Source organism: Stegodyphus dumicola, chromosome 6, assembly GCF_044657685.1.
Source record: "Stegodyphus dumicola isolate Sdum_Otavi_A_Nest chromosome 6, ASM4465768v1".
NCBI classification, from domain to species: domain Eukaryota; kingdom Metazoa; phylum Arthropoda; class Arachnida; order Araneae; family Eresidae; genus Stegodyphus; species Stegodyphus dumicola.
In genome coordinates this window covers 107,614,685-107,631,807 of record NC_140773.1, presented here as the reverse complement: position 1 = coordinate 107,631,807, position 17,123 = coordinate 107,614,685, and the positions used below count along the sequence as shown (strand labels likewise).

Sequence of the window (17,123 nt, the reverse complement as noted above, 5' to 3'; positions counted from 1 at the left end):
AAGTGGAGGATTCTTTATGATAAATTGGAGACTCAGCTGCGAATATTTGAGACTTTAGGGGTAACGTCTGAAAAATATGGAGCTATGTTATATCCTTTAGTAGAATCAGCTCTGCCAGAAGTTCTCATCAAGGAGTGGGAACGCATACATAACCGTGTAGAAAATAAAGACAAGATGACATGTTAGGAAATTTATTAGAATTTCTTCGTTTGGAAATCGAAAGTGAAGAGCGGTTACAACTTGCTCGATCAGGGTTTGCGAATGATCAATTTGAGAAATTTTAAACGAAAGAAAAAATTCCCACTTCAGCTTGTATTGTATCGAATGAAAAGCAAAGAGCTGAGAAAAATGGCAAACATTGTTTATTTTGTAATAAGTCGTTTCATAATACCTCAGAATGTTTTAAGGCTGCCGAGATGTCATTGGAGGCGAAAAGGGAAACAGTGAAGAAAAGGGGAGCTTCTTTCGTCTGTTCGAAACCAGCACACAATTCTAAGATCTGCAAAGCTTATTTAAAGTGTATTATGTGCAAGAAAAAACACTATAGCATTATGTGTCCAAATATAAATAAATCAAAACAAGACAAACAATCTGAATCGGATGCATAGGTTCTTTTGCCACCAAAAAATTCTTCAACGTTATTGTTAACTGTATTCGTTAAAATCATCAATGATAACAAGTCGGGAATCGTTCGCGGATGATTTGCTACTGGTGCTCAGAGATCTTTCATACGAAAAGGTATTGCGGAGAAACGGGGATTGAAACCTGTAGATCAAGAAATGATGAGTCATGGACTTTTGGGAGGCAGTGAAACTAAACAAAAGTCCCATAATGTCTATAATATTACATTACAAAGCTTGTGTTCAAATTTCAAGTACACTATTTCAGTTTTGGACGAAAAGAAGATATGTAGTGCAATTCCACGTGCAGAGGATCCTGATATTTATCCAATTTTAAAAAAGAAAAATATACGCTTAAGTGATACAGGAGAATATGTGCCTGAAATAGGTTTATTAATAGGAGCAGATTATCTTGTCGCATTATTGACTGGGAGAATTGAGCCCATTGATAATAATTTGGTAGCTATTAAAACAAAACTTGGACGGATGCTTCAAGGTAAACAAAGAAACTACTCAAAATCTTTGGAGAGTATTGTATATGCTAATAATTTAGATTTGACGGAATTATGGAGCCTAGATGTCATCGGTATAAGATGTCCTGCAGAAGTAAAGTCAAGGCAGGTAACCGATGAAGAAACGGTAGATTTTTTTCCATAAAACTATTAAAAGAAACGAAGACAAAAGATATGAAGTATGTTTGCCATGGAAAAGTGGGCGTAAAGAATTAGAAATGAATAAAAAATTAGCCACTAAACGGTTAATACTAAAAATCTCATACGATCTGGACATTTAAGAGAATATGATGATGTGTTTAATGAGCGGGTTCGGGATATAATTATTGAAATTGTAGATAAAGACGAGAAAAAGGGACACTATTTACCACATCATCCCGTGATAAAAACTGGTGTAACAACAACAAAAATTCGTCCGGTTTTTGATGCGTCGACGAAAGATTCCAAAGGAAATTCCTTGAATAATTGCTTTGAAAAGGGGCCAAATTTTATTAGAATTGGTACCCAAATTGATATTGCAGTTTCGGAAAAACGCAATTGGCGTAACATCAGACATCAAAAAAGCATTTTTACAAATCAGTTTGAATCCAGAGGATAGGGAGTATTTTAAATTTCTGTGGTGACAGAATTTATCAAGACGAGAAGAAATAATCACTCTCCGACATTGTAGAGTGGTATTTGGTGCTTCTCATGTCCATTTTTACTAGAAGCAACTATAGCTTGCAATCTAGAGAACGCTCCGGAGGAAAGGAAGCAAACAGCTTGTCGATTCAAAGAATCTTTTTATGTGGACAACTGTATTACAGAAGTTTTTAATATGGCTTTAAGAAGATTCTTTGCTCGAACAGGTAAAGTAAATATAGTCTACACTGACAATGGTACAAACTTCATTGGTTCAAGCAATGCTCTAAGAAATTTAGATTGGGAGAAGATCATGTCGTTTTCCACTATCAAGAAAATCAAATGAAATTTTAACCCTCCAACAGCCGCCTGGTGGGGAGGATGTTCGGAGCGCATGGTTAGAATGTTGAAAGAGAGAGAGAAAGAAGAATTTTGGGCAGGAAAAGTCTTGACTATGAACAGTTGGAAACTATTCTATGTGACTGCGAAGCTACAATAAACTCTAGGCCACTTACATATATTGAAGACAATTCTGAAGGTCTGAAGCCATTAACTCCCGCTTGTTTCTTGCAAAGTATTCCTAGCAGTGAAACAACTGATTTAGACGAAATCGATAGCAAAAGCCTAAATATAAGATGGCGTTTTGTGCAAAATTTAAAATAGGATTTAAGAATGAGATTTCGGAATGAGTATTTAGCAATGTTGATTCATAAAGGTAAGAGCCGGGAAGAATCTTTAAGAGTTGGAGAGATCGTTCTTTTAGAAACTGATGGCAAGTATCAACTAGCCTTTAGGGATCGTCATTGAAGTCTTTTCTGGAGCAGATGGGCACTCAAGAGTTGCCAGAGTGAGAACAGCTGATGGAGAGAAGTTGAGATCATTCCAAAGACTTTATTCGTTAGAAATCAACAGTTCGGAAAAGATGCCATTCATTGCCCAAGATGCTCGAAGGAAAGAAAGTGCCTCTACGAATATGCCTCTACGCCCTGCAGCTAATGACTCAGATTCCAGTGAAGATGATGATTCATCACCCAAAGTCCCAGATTTTTGTTACTAGAGCTGGTTGATGTGTCCCAATAGACACGATTTATAATTTTTGTTGCTATTTATAGATATCCTACAAATTGCAAGGTGGTGAGGTTGTTTGAGTAATACCTGCTACAACTCAACTCTGTTTAAGTTTTTATGTTTTAAGAAAAAAGCTCTATCGTTTTTGTAAGAATAACTGCTTCTAAATTTTTGTAAATATCTGCAATTAAAGTGTTTTTTCATATTAAATCCATAGTTATTTTCGAATCCTTTAAAAACTGCCGCATATTATAATAAAATTTCTAATTTCCGCTTCATTTTTAAACTTTCAGAAAAAATATTAAAGAAATTGGATTTCCGGTAAAGTTACCATGGCAACGCAGGCGCTTGAAAAACATTATAGAACTCAAGGAGGTTAGAATAGGCTATCAAGGAGGCTATTTTAACGATGCTCTTCTAACCTCCTTGATAGAACTCTGTAAATCGTTAAACTGTTATGTAATGATTTTGAAGTCACAAACTTAATGCTGTGTTTCTTTGCTTAAAAGTAATCTCAGCCTGATTGCAAATATGATGGATTTAGCTTCATCAAGTGTTGGTGGTCATATAGTAATGGCATCTTCAAATGATTCTAGATTTCCGCCAAGGAATATTTTGGATGGGTATGTGCTGTTACGCTTTGGAAGTTAAGCTGCTATCAGCAGAAATGTCAATAACATACTTAAATAGCATCAAAATATTTAACTATGGATTTTATTATTATTTCAAAAAGTCTAAAATTCTTAATCTGAATTGCAACAATAATAAATGTTAACATTTGATTACGGAATATAATTATAAACACTGCTGTTATTATGATCATGAACAGTATTACTATTATGATTAATACTGATTGAAAACATTATTTATATCTGTAAAAATTAAAAGTGTGCATTGCAGTTAGTATTTTACATTATCAATCTATTCTAAATTTATTTTAGATCTAAAAAGTTTTTTTTTTTTTTTTTTCAGTATTGTATTGGTCATTTATTTTTGTGAAATAATTTAATACCATGATCATACATATTTGCACATATGATATTAAAAATGGAAAAGTTTAACTAATTTTGAGAGTATTTCTGTGGAGTCAGTAAGGAAGATGTTGAGCCATGGCATGAGAATTAGCAAATTTGGCTGCCAAACCTTTCAGGGAAAAAGTGCAGAATCACCCACTGCTTGGCACGCTTTTAAGAATTGCACAAACTCTGTATCCATGTACACATCGATCTATTCTCTCTGGACAGAAATGGGCACACCTAGTGTATTATTTTATTTTATATATATATATTTATCTGAGCAATGTATTATTTTAAGAGAAATATGCTTAATTAAGATAAAATAACATGCTGAACAAGTATTAATTTAGAATTCAAACAACAAAAATAAAAGAAATGTCATTTTTTACATTTTGGCAGCTGAGGATGATGGTTCGGTAAAACCATCGAATCCTGTGAAAATTTGCAGATGTAACGCTGATTCTTGTTGTCTGAATTAAAGGAATATGCTTATTTAACGAAGACACTATTTACTTTAAGCAGTGTGGCAAAATTTCAATATATTGTAAAATATGTTTCAGTTTCAGTAAGTTATGTTGTTATGTAGTTTCAGAAACTGCATAATACCACCAGCAGTATATCATTAATCAACTGTTTGGTTTAGGCTGGTCCTCTAACATTTTTGGATAACACTTCCCAGTACATTCTTTTTCTCCTGCATAAAATATGAAAGGTAACATCATTTTACCTGTTTTGAGAACACTGTATTCAAGTGTTATTGGATTTTCATGAGCATTAGATGATCTTGACTTGTGTTGACTACATACAAAGAATGACTAGCTAATTTTTCACCCATTCCCATTAGCTGTATTAAGTATGGTAATGGTAAGGTAAAAAGAAATTTTAATTTTACTGTTAATTATTACAAATAATATTCCTTTAACTTTTTATGCCATATTTTATTATGGGTTCATTAAAATGTTTTTGTGGTGCATAAAACATTTCAAAAGCCGCCCGATCGGGGCAGTGGTTAGTGACACTGACTGCCATACCGAAGGGCCTGGGTTTGAATCATGGGTGTTTATAAATGTATATCTGTGCAGTACTGAGGCACTCTAAATATGCAGCGAACTGAAACCATCTTGCGAGGTTTATGGTAGGGCAAATGGGGTGGGAGCTCCTTGGACCCATCTCCCTGGGATGTTGTCTTTCAAAACGGGGCAGAACTAAGCATAGTAGTACTTTCACCTGTATGGTGTCCAAAGCTATTGCTAACGACAGGTAGAATCTTGCCGCCCTTCCACAATGAATTTCATGGGCTTGCTTCAATATCAGACAAGGGAGATTATTTGCAACAACAATACTTCAAAATAAAGTGTATTGACACAGTAGTTTGATATTAAAATAGTGGTTTCCCATTTCTGCCAAAATAAAATAAAAAATAATTTGGTTAAGCTTTGGATTATGGTAACTTGGCGATTTTTTGGCAAAAATTTGGCGACCAACCCTGCTACAGCAACCTGCTAGTTTTTGTTTGGACACCATTTTGTTTTCACGAAGTAAAGGCATGTTTTTTTTTTTTTTTTTTTTCTTTTACTCAACATTTTTTTCCAGCAATCTGCTTGCCGAATTACGCTTATGCTAGAACTTTTATGGAACAAAAGTGCTTAATCATGACGAAGATTAGGTGCGAAATTGGGAGAAAGTGCAGAATCGCAAACTGCTTGCCGTGTTTTTAAGAATTGCACATACACGGTAACCATGTACATGTCAACCTATTTTCACTTTAAAAAAATCCCAGAATTTCACAAAAATGGCATTGCGCACACTCTTGAGCTAGCTAGGACTTTAGCAGCGTACACTATCCATGTACACTGCTAAAGTCCTAGCTAGTAACCTTTATTGCATTACCCAAATGTCGCCAAACTACCTGTTACCATATTCCAAATATTAGCGAATAATTTTTCTGCAGTCAAAAATGCCCTCTCAAAGATAAGGAAACAAAATACTCTATTCAACCAAGACTTTATAGCTTTTTTCATATTAATGTTTAAAAATGATTTATTCATCACATTTATATTATTTGTAACAGAAATTTTATTTTAACATTTTGTATAATGTAAATTAACAGTATATTGTCTGACTTTTAGCTGCATTTTATGTTCCCAAAAGACATTGTTTAGAGGTAGTCAGTTAAAAGTGCTCTAAATTTTTATTCAACATCTGTTCATTTTTTGAATTGCTTCAGCAGGGCATCTGGATGCATCTTTGAAGAGAAATACAGAGACTGGGTTTAACTTTCAGTTACAAAGATAATAAAGAAATACGAGGCTATATTTATTTATGTTTTGTTGTAGCATGTGTAACATCTGAAAATCCTGATAAAGCATGAATAAATATCATACAAAATTTCTGCTCAAAATGTGCTTTGAGGAATTTAATAATCCTGTAATATATCAGTGGCTAGATAATGATGTAACAAGACATACATACAAATGCATTTAAAACAAAAGGCTCTAGAAGTCTGGCCTAGTAACTTAAATTAAGATATTAAAAAAATACCTCCAAACATCTTGGAATTTGAATTACACTTAAAGAAATATATATAGTACTATGATATATTGAGGAATAAACTGGAATTAAATTATTCCTTTTAAAAAATGTTATACATAAAGCCTTATAAATAACAGTAAAAAACTTTGTTGAAGGATATATAATCATCCATAAATGTTTATGAAAGTTGTGTTATATGCTGCATTCATTGAAATGGAAATATTTTGTATTTGAATTTATATATATAAGATTCAAAATCTAAAACTGCATTCTGTGCAAGAATTAATTTTGCAAATCATTTCTTTCTCTGAGCAGTTTTATTTGCTTTACCAAGATATGCTTCATTTTAAATTTCTTGTTATTACTTTTAGTGTGTGATTATAAAATTAAACTAGATGTAAGTAATTATGGATCTTATGTAAATATAACTGCTTTTTTATTTAAAAATATTTTTATTGTAAAATAATGGTGCTTCCCTGTTAAAGCAGTTACTGCATAAACCTTTGATGAATGAATTTGGTTGGCCTATTTTTGACAACTAAAGGGCAGTAGCCACTTTGACAATGAAAGTAATGAACAATTAGAATACTATAACACAGGAGCTTTCAATCACGATATTTTGGAAAACCTACTAGCTGCAAAATTCAGCTATCTTTAATTTATGAAATTTATTACCACTAAACCCTACCTACAGGCTTCCACTCTAGTCTTAGCAACAAAAGAAGTGTTTAATGTACTATGGTGCTTTTTACCAGTATGTATTCCAAACATAGCTGCATAAAAATTGTCAGGAAAAATTGTCAGTGCTAGACTTTTTGTTGCCTAGTGGAGACTTTGCGACTCCAAAATTCTGCCTTAAATTCTATATTTTTTGCAGCAGTAGGGCCCTTGAGTAATTCATCTCATTAATGATCTCATTAATCATTCAACATATATCTAATTTTTAGCTAATAATAGCAACTAATAGCAAATTTTCTTCTCTTAACTTAATTGCGTAATACCAATATAGAATTAAATGAATTTTCATTCATTATGCTTTACACTGCTGCTTAAGTACACTGCTAGCCATTAAATTGCAAGACCAAGTAGGAATGATTTGATGAACGTCAGAATCACATGAAAGGAAGAGGACGTTGGGATATGAAAACGATTAGTATTTCAGAGCATTTAGATGACACAGGAGGGAGAGGCGACATCTGAAGCACTGCATAAAAGGAAAGTTGTGAAGTGGATTTTTCATTTGGAAAGCACTTTGTAAGGTTAGGGTTTGTTCAGAATATTGAGTTATGCCTCTAATGAAAAGAAGACATGCTTGCCAGCAAGTGTCGGAAATTGGTAGAGGCAGGATCATTGCCTAATTGAGAGTCTGGATTATCGTTCCTTGATATCACTCATTGCACTGGCTGACATCCAACCACTGTTATGTGAATATGCAATCAATGAGTTGCTGAGGGTCATTCTGAATGGCATGCAGGATCACAGTGCTCTCCCATGACAAACACCTGACAGGACAGACATATTGTGAGGTTAGCCCTGTAAAACTGTACAACCATATAACAGACCATTAGTTTGGAAATTGACATGTTTGCAGCACACTCGGTATTTGCTCATGCTGTGTGTTGATATTTGCAGCACCCCGGACTATCAGCACGGGGACCATTACTTCAGCTTCCTTTGACAATGCAGGATAGAAAGAGATGTCGACTTTGGTGCCCCAAATGACAAAGCTGGATACAGGAGTGGTACAACATTGTCTTTTCAGATGAGTACCGCACATTGCCTGCTTGCATTTGATATCAGCATAGGAGACCTGCACCTCGTGTGATGGTTTGGGCAACCATTGGATACACGACACGCGCATCTCTGTTTCTCTGCAAAACATCTGGATGGTAATTTGAACGCAGATTTGTTCATTTCTGACATCTTACATCCAGTCACCGTGTCCTATCTTCGAAGCCCGCCAAATGCCATCTTCCAACAAAATAATGCAAGACCACATGTTGCATGTCGTGTTCTGACCTTCTTCGATACACAAGGTATTTGACTGCTGCCCTGGCCTGCACAGTCTCCAGATCTGTCACCTAATGAAAACATCTGGTTATAGGCTGCTGAAAGACTAGCTCCCACCCCTCTGAAGGTAATACAGTTGAAGAAGTGTGGCATAGACTTGAAGAGCCATGGAATGAGTTGCTTGTTTCTATCATCCAAGCCCAGTTCGACTCCATGCCTAACCAGGTAAGGGCCATTTTAGCTGCCAGGGGTGGCAACTGTTTCTACTAATTTTGCATCCCTGTAAACCCCCATACTGCTGACAAATTTAATCATTTTATCTTCATGCGATACTGTTCATGTACAATGTATATCTTTTTTGTATTTGCTTTCCTTCATGGTGTTGCAATTTTAATGGCTCTAGCAGTGTATATTGACAGTAATAATGCTAAACAAATTGCTTTATATTATGAAAGTGGTCCCCGCTTGAAAAATGTTGCATTAATAAAATATTGTCTTGTACAGTTACCCTGTAAGTTAAAACTTAACCACTTGTGCTAAAAAGACGTGCCACGCACGTCGAGATGCTTTTGTCTCAAACCGCGAGCAACGTGTACACCATGTCAATAGGCATTTATCACAAAAATTACACCACGTCAATAGGCATTTATCACTAAAATGAAAATAATGTAGTGCACACGTCGCCTAACAACAAGATTGCTTATTTCTCGAGTTACAGCTCTGGATTGCACTCGCAGACGCAGAGCGGCGTAAATGAGACACTTTACCGCTTGTTATATTGTAGCGCATGGCTCCGCAACTGTGAAGTTTAGTCGTAGCACCAGTGGTTAACTGTATTTTACTTATGAATTTAGGATACAATTTTATACAGTACAAAGTCCGTATTCCGGACTCGTTGGGACTTCGGCGATTCTGGATTAGGGTTTTTTCCGGATTATAGATCATCAATTTAAGTCTGGTAAGATGGCATGCAGAAATTATACAGTTAAAAATATGAAATCATAATTTATGAAATAAAGAACAATTATGATCTAAAGGGTATCAAAATTTAAAAAAAAAAAAAAAGCTTAATATTTATTTCCTTACTTTATTAAACATTTCTTTCAATGTAAGTTGTTTAAGATGCTTCCACAAAAAATTCAAAAAGTTCCTTTTTCTTGTGTCATATCTAGTAAACTTTCCAATGCCATACTTCTCGCATAGTTTTGAGATGGATAGGCCTTTATCAATTTTTTGCAGCAATTGCACTTTTTGTTTAATGGACATCGAAACATGCTTTCGCTTTGTAGATCCTTTGGCAGCTCTAGAATTGAAAACTCTTTTTGACATAATAGAAAGTTCAAGCGTAATTTTTATAAAATTGTTCTAACAGTCTGCAAAAAATAATAAGCCGGATCCAGTTAGAAGATTAAGGAACAGCGCAATCTGCAACATTAACTGAAATGCCTTAGATAATTTTAGCCTAGCTTATACCGTCCGTTATACATTAAACGTGCATGCGCATAAAGTTTGTAGCTTTGAGATTTGGATTATAGATCATTCCGGATTATGGACATCTGGATTACAGACTTTGTACTGTATTAAATAAATTTGTGAAATGATGTTAGAGCACTAGTAATACAGCAAAATGAAATTATAATTTTTTTTTTGGTTGATTATTTCTCTTTCTTGCATATTTCTGCCCATAGTATTTTTAATATATGAATTAGAAACATTTGATTTACTTACATGATTCCCCTAAATTGAGAAACTGACTCCTTTGCAAAGGGATATGCCAAAACATAACCTTTCACAATGATGCATCTGTTTAAAAAATGCTGAATTTAAGTCAGTACCTTACTTAAATCAGATAGGCTTAATTATAGTACATGCATCTTTTTTGGGTACTTTTATAGATATAATGAGCTTTAAATTATATTTTATAATTAATTTTAAAAAATTGATGAAATAAAATCATTTCACCTTAATGCAATAGGCTATTTTTTATTTTCTTTCTTTACTGATTGTGATTAGGGCCAGCTCCAAGTATAGGCTGCTGGTTTTCGATGATACCATTGAAATGTTGGCACAAGTTTTCTTTTTATTATTTAAGTTTATGTCTAAATAAAGGTGCATTTTGCTTTGAATATATTAATATGTTCAATTTATTCAGGTTGACAACTTGCTTAGGATGTCAAAAATACTGAAGAACTTGATTACAATAAACCAAAATAATATTTCATGTTGTGCATCATAAGTGGTACATGTAATCTATTTCATAATTTGTAATGCTGAATTTATAACATTTCTTACAAGTTTTCTTCATATGTCTAAATAAAGGTACATTTCACTTTGAGTATATTAATATGTTTAATTATACAGGGTGACAACTGGACTGATTGGCCTAGGATGTAACAAATGCTGGAGCAGAGCTTGATTACAATAAACCAAAATAATATTACATGCTGTGCTTCACAAGTGGAATATGTGATACATTTAATAATTTGTAATTCTGAATTCCATTCAGAGAAACACAATTTAATAACATTATTTGAGTGTCTTTTGTGGTAACTATATAATGTGAAATCAAAAAAATACTACTCAGCATTGAAACAAACTGACATCTTTGAAATATAGTCATAGTAGTTATTAATCTGCCTATATGTGCTTTTCTTAATCTGTTAATTTCTTCCTTTAACCTTTCTTTTGAGAAGTATATGTGATTTTTCTCTTTTAATTTTGCAAGCAATAATTTATATAAAAAAGAAGAGGAATGTATGAGTGAGTACTGTGCATTATAATGTCAAACTTGTCACAACCCATCGGGGAAAAGTCAGTATGGATTTGTATAGTGCATTTTACATTACAATATTTTACTAACATAGTTACAGCATAACTATCAATTTTTAATACAGCTTTAATATCAAAATAATATTTTATAGTGTGCATCTCAAATAGGATTCAGTCTTTCCAGTAATTTGTAATTCATTTTATAAAATTTTTATGTTCATTTTCTTTTGCTTTCAAAAGAGTTTTAAATGTTAATATTTGTCTAAAATAGTTACAATATTTGATGCAAAAATATTTTTATAATATATATGTTTTCATTTCGCAATATTTCTCTATTTTTTTTTTTAGGAAACTTGATACTTTTTGGGTCACAACAGGTCTTTATCCTCAGTGTTTTGTTCTCTCTTTATCAGAAGCAGCAGATGTAAAAGCAATAACTATGCATTCTTATAATAGTAAGAAAATTATCATGCTTATAACCTGAAGTATTTGCAGCATTTCAGCGTTGTAGATAAATCAGTATGAATTATAATAGTTACACATCTGATTCATTGATCATAATTCAAAATAAATGTTTTTAGTACTTATGCATTTTATTTCATCCAGATGAGCTTTCACTTACTAACAGAATTAAGTTTACTAATATGAGTAGCACTAATCATAAGAAATCTTTATTTAGAGTCTATAAGAAAATTAATTTTGAGAAAAGTCACAGCTTAATGAAATTATTTGCATGCTGTTCTAGTCACTAAAATTATCAGCATGAAGTAAATGCTGTTAATGATAGTGGCTAGAATTTCTGATATTATTTTAGTGCTTGCCATACTATAATCACCTCATTTTCCCTTTCTGACACATTATCTCATGTTTCCTTACAATTTCCCACTATAAGAGGAAAATATTGGTACCTGCTACTCACAAAATTATTTTGCTATGCTTAGATGAAAAGAAAGAGGTTACCAAATATTATATATAGTTATTTGTGCAATATACACCAATATGAATTTTGTTCATTATTTCGGTAGTAATTATACAGTTACAGGAGGTTAAATATTTTTAATAGCTCTAAAAATGTCTTTTCAAAACATCTTTTATCATCTGTAAAGAAATTCTGTAAGGTACAGGTAAAAATGATTCTTTTAGTCCATGGTGTATTTTATTTTGCCGTTTTGTACTTCACAGACATTTTTGAATACGTATGGTAGTTTCTGTTTATGATTTACTTTTAAAATAAAATGCACCATTCTAGCATATCTTTCTCTGTTGTGCATTATAGTTTCTTTGTAGATTTTTTATTTATAATATTTCTATTCTTTCGGTGAGTACAGGCATTACATAGTTACATATTTGAAAAAGAAAGAACTTATTGATCTTTTCACGTATACTACCAAATATTAATTCAGTGATTCTCCACCGTTTTACCACATTGCACTCCTTTCACCGCTGGTAGAAAATCATTTCCCCCTTTTCAAAACTCTAAAAATGTATAAATATATACATTTATTTAGATTCAGATTATTTTTAACGTGTTTATTAATTAAATAACAAAAGGCATAGAAAATATTTATAAATACCAAAACTTGAATACAGTAGTTTTTTATATTCATATAGTACTAAAACTGAATACTTAAGAAGTAAATAAAAGGCTGGGAATTTCCCCTTCCCAGTGGTGGAGAACTCCCATATTAGTTGTTTAGGCAAAACGTGTCCATCTTGGTTTTTCAAATATATTAGCTTTCATCCATTTTAACAATAAAAAATTTGGACCTCTGAATTTTTTTGGGGGGGAGGGCAGGGGAAGCCACAGATTTTACCTAACATTGCAGCAGATATGTCACATATATAACTACTCTTGGCTATTATGTTGCCATTTAATATTTCAAGTTCTTATTCTGAATCAGTTCATCACTCCAAGAATGTATTTTAATTCAGAAATGGGTGAAAGAATAATCAAGATGATTCAAATCATGTATTTGTGGGTATGCTTTTTTTCTTTTATTGCGACATGATAATAAACTGCATTATCACCAGATTTCACCAGTAAATAAATTTTAAAAAATTTTTAATCCTTTTCCCATTTCATAAATGGCTCGATTTCTTTTCTTGAAAACAGTTTGTAGCTTCATCTTCGTAAAGAAAATCCTAAATTTTCATGGTTAAAAGATTACACTAATATTATAAAATTTATAATAAACTCATTATTTGTATTTTGATTAGAGCACTAAATTGCCCACTTGGAATGCTTTGCCAATATGACAGTATTTATAAACAAATGATTAAGTATTTATACAAGTATTTATACTTAATCATTTGATGACAGTATTTATAAATAAATGATTTATACAAATAATTAAGAAGTGTATAAATCACTAATTAAACATTTGTGCTCAGCTAATAGAGAAGCTCAAACAGCTCAATTTTTTTCACAGCAGCATGTTTTACTCTTACAGTTTCTTTAATGTTTACAGCTATAAAATTGAAATAAATTTATTAATTAAATATTTTTGCTGTCAACTAAACTTCATGTATAACAGTTTAATTTTATTACTTTAGTTAAAGATCTCAGAATAGAAAAGTCTATAAAAGAAGATCCCGTGGAATTTGAAGAAATTTTAGAAACAGGTAAATTTTGATATTTTAACACTAGAATGATTGATTTATACATATTTATATCAATTGGAAAACTCTGTCATTATAACAGTTCCTGTATCACCTTCTTAAAATTTTTCTATCATAAAAAATCTGAATTTTTTAATACTTCTTGATATTTGCATTCCCACCAAAAATTTATGCATTCATTGGTGACTTTGAAGAGGATTCACAAACTCATTGGCGACTAATTTTTCACCAAGCTAATACACAGAAGATAACAGCAGTTTTCAATATGACAGTGCACTAAGAATTCCATACAAGAGAAATCAATCAGTACAATTAAAAAAGCAAGAAATACCAGTTATAAAACACTTTTCCAAAAAAACCTCTGAGTGTATACAGCAATCTGGTTTTGCTTCATAAACATCAGAGAATTTCACACAGACTGAAACAGATATATGTTATGCACATACCTGGGTTTCTTTTCTGAATCGTTCCTATTCTTCTGTACACAGTTATCTGTTTTTGCTTTAAAATTATCAGAGAATTGCACAAACTCAGCATCATACAACTTAGTGGGATTTCTGGACATGGCAATTACAAGACTTGAACAATGGAACTTTTTAACTGAACTAGAAATAAGTCTATCTATATAGAATTAAAGTATTAGAAAAACTTACATTACAAACTTAAATAACTAACATTGAAAGAAATGTTTAAAAAAGCAAACAAACAAATATTAAGTCTTTTTTTCTTTAGTAAATTTTTATTTCCCTTAAGGTCATAACTGCTCCATTATTTCATAAATCTATATTTTTAATTTTATAATGTCTACATGTCATCCTACTAGATTTAAACTGATGATGTAATATCCGGAATCGCTGACTCGACAAGTAGGGATCTCGGATTTTGTACTGTATATATCAATTCTTATTAAAATACTTGAAAGGCTAATTTATTAACAATTGAAGTTCAGTTTCAAGTTAGAATAAAATAACACTAACTTTTAACAGTTCTTTACACAAACAATATTTACTTTTAATATATTACATGTCATAAAATACATTCTTGTAAATTCAGGAACTATTTGTCTAGTATCCAGTTTTTAATTATTTAAATATTAGTAAAATATCCTCTCTATTTGGCCAAACATTTTCTGAATACCTCTGTCGGTGAAAGGATACTTTATTTAAATTTCCATCTCATATATAATTTGTTTTAATAGTTTAATCCTGCAATGATCTGTAGAGTTTTTATTGTGGAAGCTAAAATCCTGCAGACCTGCTAGACTGATAATGAGTTATCGCTTTGTCTTGAACAACTCACAAATGCTGAAGAAGATTATAAACTAATCTTTTTATTTGGTCTTACGGATGAAATTTCTTCCTTGCGGATATTCAAAGTAACATAACAAAAGTTAAATTCTAACATAGAACTTCACATAAAATAGATTATGAGCTGGCTCAGATAATTTACTGGTGCACATTTTAAAGCATCAGTTAGCAAGATGCTAAAGATGGCAAAAGAAGGTAACAGCTAGATGCAGCTGCCACAAGCTCTAGTCTAAATATTCAGACCCCGAGCTTAAATACACAAAAACCTGATTTGCATTCTGGTGAGGAATACAGAAAGAAGACTTTTTATAGTTAGGAATCAAATATAGGCTCAAATTATCATAATTGTTTGATTAAAATAAACTGTCTTACAGATTTCTTAAAATTATTTTTTCAAGAAAATAAAAATTACATTTTTTCCCTTTACATTTTGTAAACTTCCATTAATATTAAATTATTTGTGTAAAAACCCTTCCCAAAAGTATGTGCTTTATGTGAAGGGAGATATTTAAAAATTACAATTACTTCAGGATATGAGTGATTTTGCACAGTTTCCAAAATGACACCAATGTTACTGGAAACATCTTAAAAGCTGCTTCTTCATATGTGATACTTCAGATTTTCACATTATAGACTGAGTGATGCGATTAAGCATGATAGCTACTTTAGTAAGGAAGTAGCAAAATAGATTATAAGCACTTTTCATATTACAGTTACTTTATAACTTAATGTAATTAATGAAGTTCTATAAAATTATATTTTTCAATTATTCATCACTTTTTTATTATAATGCATAGTATATGGTAATTTTAGAATTACAATGAATAATTTGAATTAGGTGACATAAAAAAATTCTGCATTTAAATTTTTATGATCAGCAATAACAGAGTTAAGTCCAGGTATAGCAAACCGAGTTTATAACTAATTCTCGGATATAAAGAGCAAACTTTTTAGTTTCATCCAGTTCCCTACCTTATCTATTGTGACCATATATTTTCTAAATGCCTCCCTCAATAAAAATGTATTTTATATCTGTGTTACATTAAGTTTCCATCTGATGTATAATCTCCCAATCAATGTTTTTTGTTTTTTTTTTTCCTACAAAACAGAAATTACATTTTTATTTCTAACATTCCATAAACTTCTGTTAATATTCTTTGCAGGTCTTGAATCAAGTGAAGGAACACCCCAACAGAAAACATTTTCACCTGCTTTGTGTGAAGCAAGATATTTGAAATTCATAATTAATTCAGGATATGATCACTTTTGTACAGTTTTTAAAATTACAGTTAGTGGAACTGTTCTTTGAAGTGCAAGAAAAAAATATAAATATTAAAAACTTCTTAATGATTTTTTGCAACCTTTTTCTTTATGTGTTTTGGGGGGAACAAATCCTTTAATATAAATTAAATTCAAAAATTTTTCACATATATTTTAGTAATTTTTATGAGGATTTGTGTTAGAAATAGATCATAGGTATTTTTCATATTGTAGTTACTTTTGCATTAATATAATTTCAATATTACAATATATAATTTGAATTAGCGCAAAAGAAATTCTAAATCCTGTAGTTTTCTATGAAATAGCAATTGTTAATATCAAGCTGAAATATAAAAAATTATACTGTTATGGTTTCTAAACTTTAAATTAGACCAGGGATGTGAAAGACATGGCCCTTAATTCACCTCAAGAAAACAATGAAAAATATATAATTAATAGTATATTAATGATGACTGAAGTGCATTGAATATCGAGGAAATCCTGAAAATTTAAAAGCTTCAAGCTTTATCTGCATATTCTAGTGTATATGATGAGAATACAAATTTTGGGGGCTTAACTCTTAACCATATTTCTTCAAGCTTATAATGTGGAATTCGGTGTTTCTGAAGAACTACTGGTGAACTTTTAAAAACAGTTTGGTTTTCTATTGAAGCTGTCCTGTTTAGCTATGAGAAGAACATAAAAGACTAAAAAAAAAAAAAAATAATGGTTTTATAGCTCTTCTGCACAAAGAGTGCAGAAGAGCTAGTTGTAGTGTAGAAAACGGAA

The 17,123-nt window shown here is 31.7% G+C and overlaps 1 protein-coding gene across 1 annotated transcript; it reads left to right on the top strand.

Moving 5' to 3' along the window:
* Positions 1 to 3,013: 3,013 nt before the first annotated feature.
* On the top strand, positions 3,014 to 16,425 carry LOC118201620 (intraflagellar transport protein 25 homolog). The gene is made up of 4 exons (XM_035373744.2): positions 3,014 to 3,444; positions 11,497 to 11,603; positions 13,702 to 13,770; positions 16,238 to 16,425. Exons 1-4 carry the CDS (start codon positions 3,353 to 3,355, stop codon positions 16,381 to 16,383), a joined length of 414 nt encoding a protein of 137 aa, XP_035229635.1. The 5' UTR covers positions 3,014 to 3,352; the 3' UTR covers positions 16,384 to 16,425.
* The last annotated feature ends 698 nt before the right edge of the window (positions 16,426 to 17,123 follow it).

Excerpts from the sequence above, each read along its gene's own strand:
- LOC118201620 (XM_035373744.2), top strand. The coding sequence starts at position 3,353 with ATGATGGATTTAGCTTCATCAAGTGTTGGTGGTCATATAGTAATGGCA. Across the intron at positions 3,445-11,496 it reads CCAAGGAATATTTTGGATGG|GAAACTTGATACTTTTTGGG; the intron begins GTATGTGCTGTT and ends TTTTTTTTTTAG. Across the intron at positions 11,604-13,701 it reads AACTATGCATTCTTATAATA|TTAAAGATCTCAGAATAGAA; the intron begins GTAAGAAAATTA and ends TTATTACTTTAG.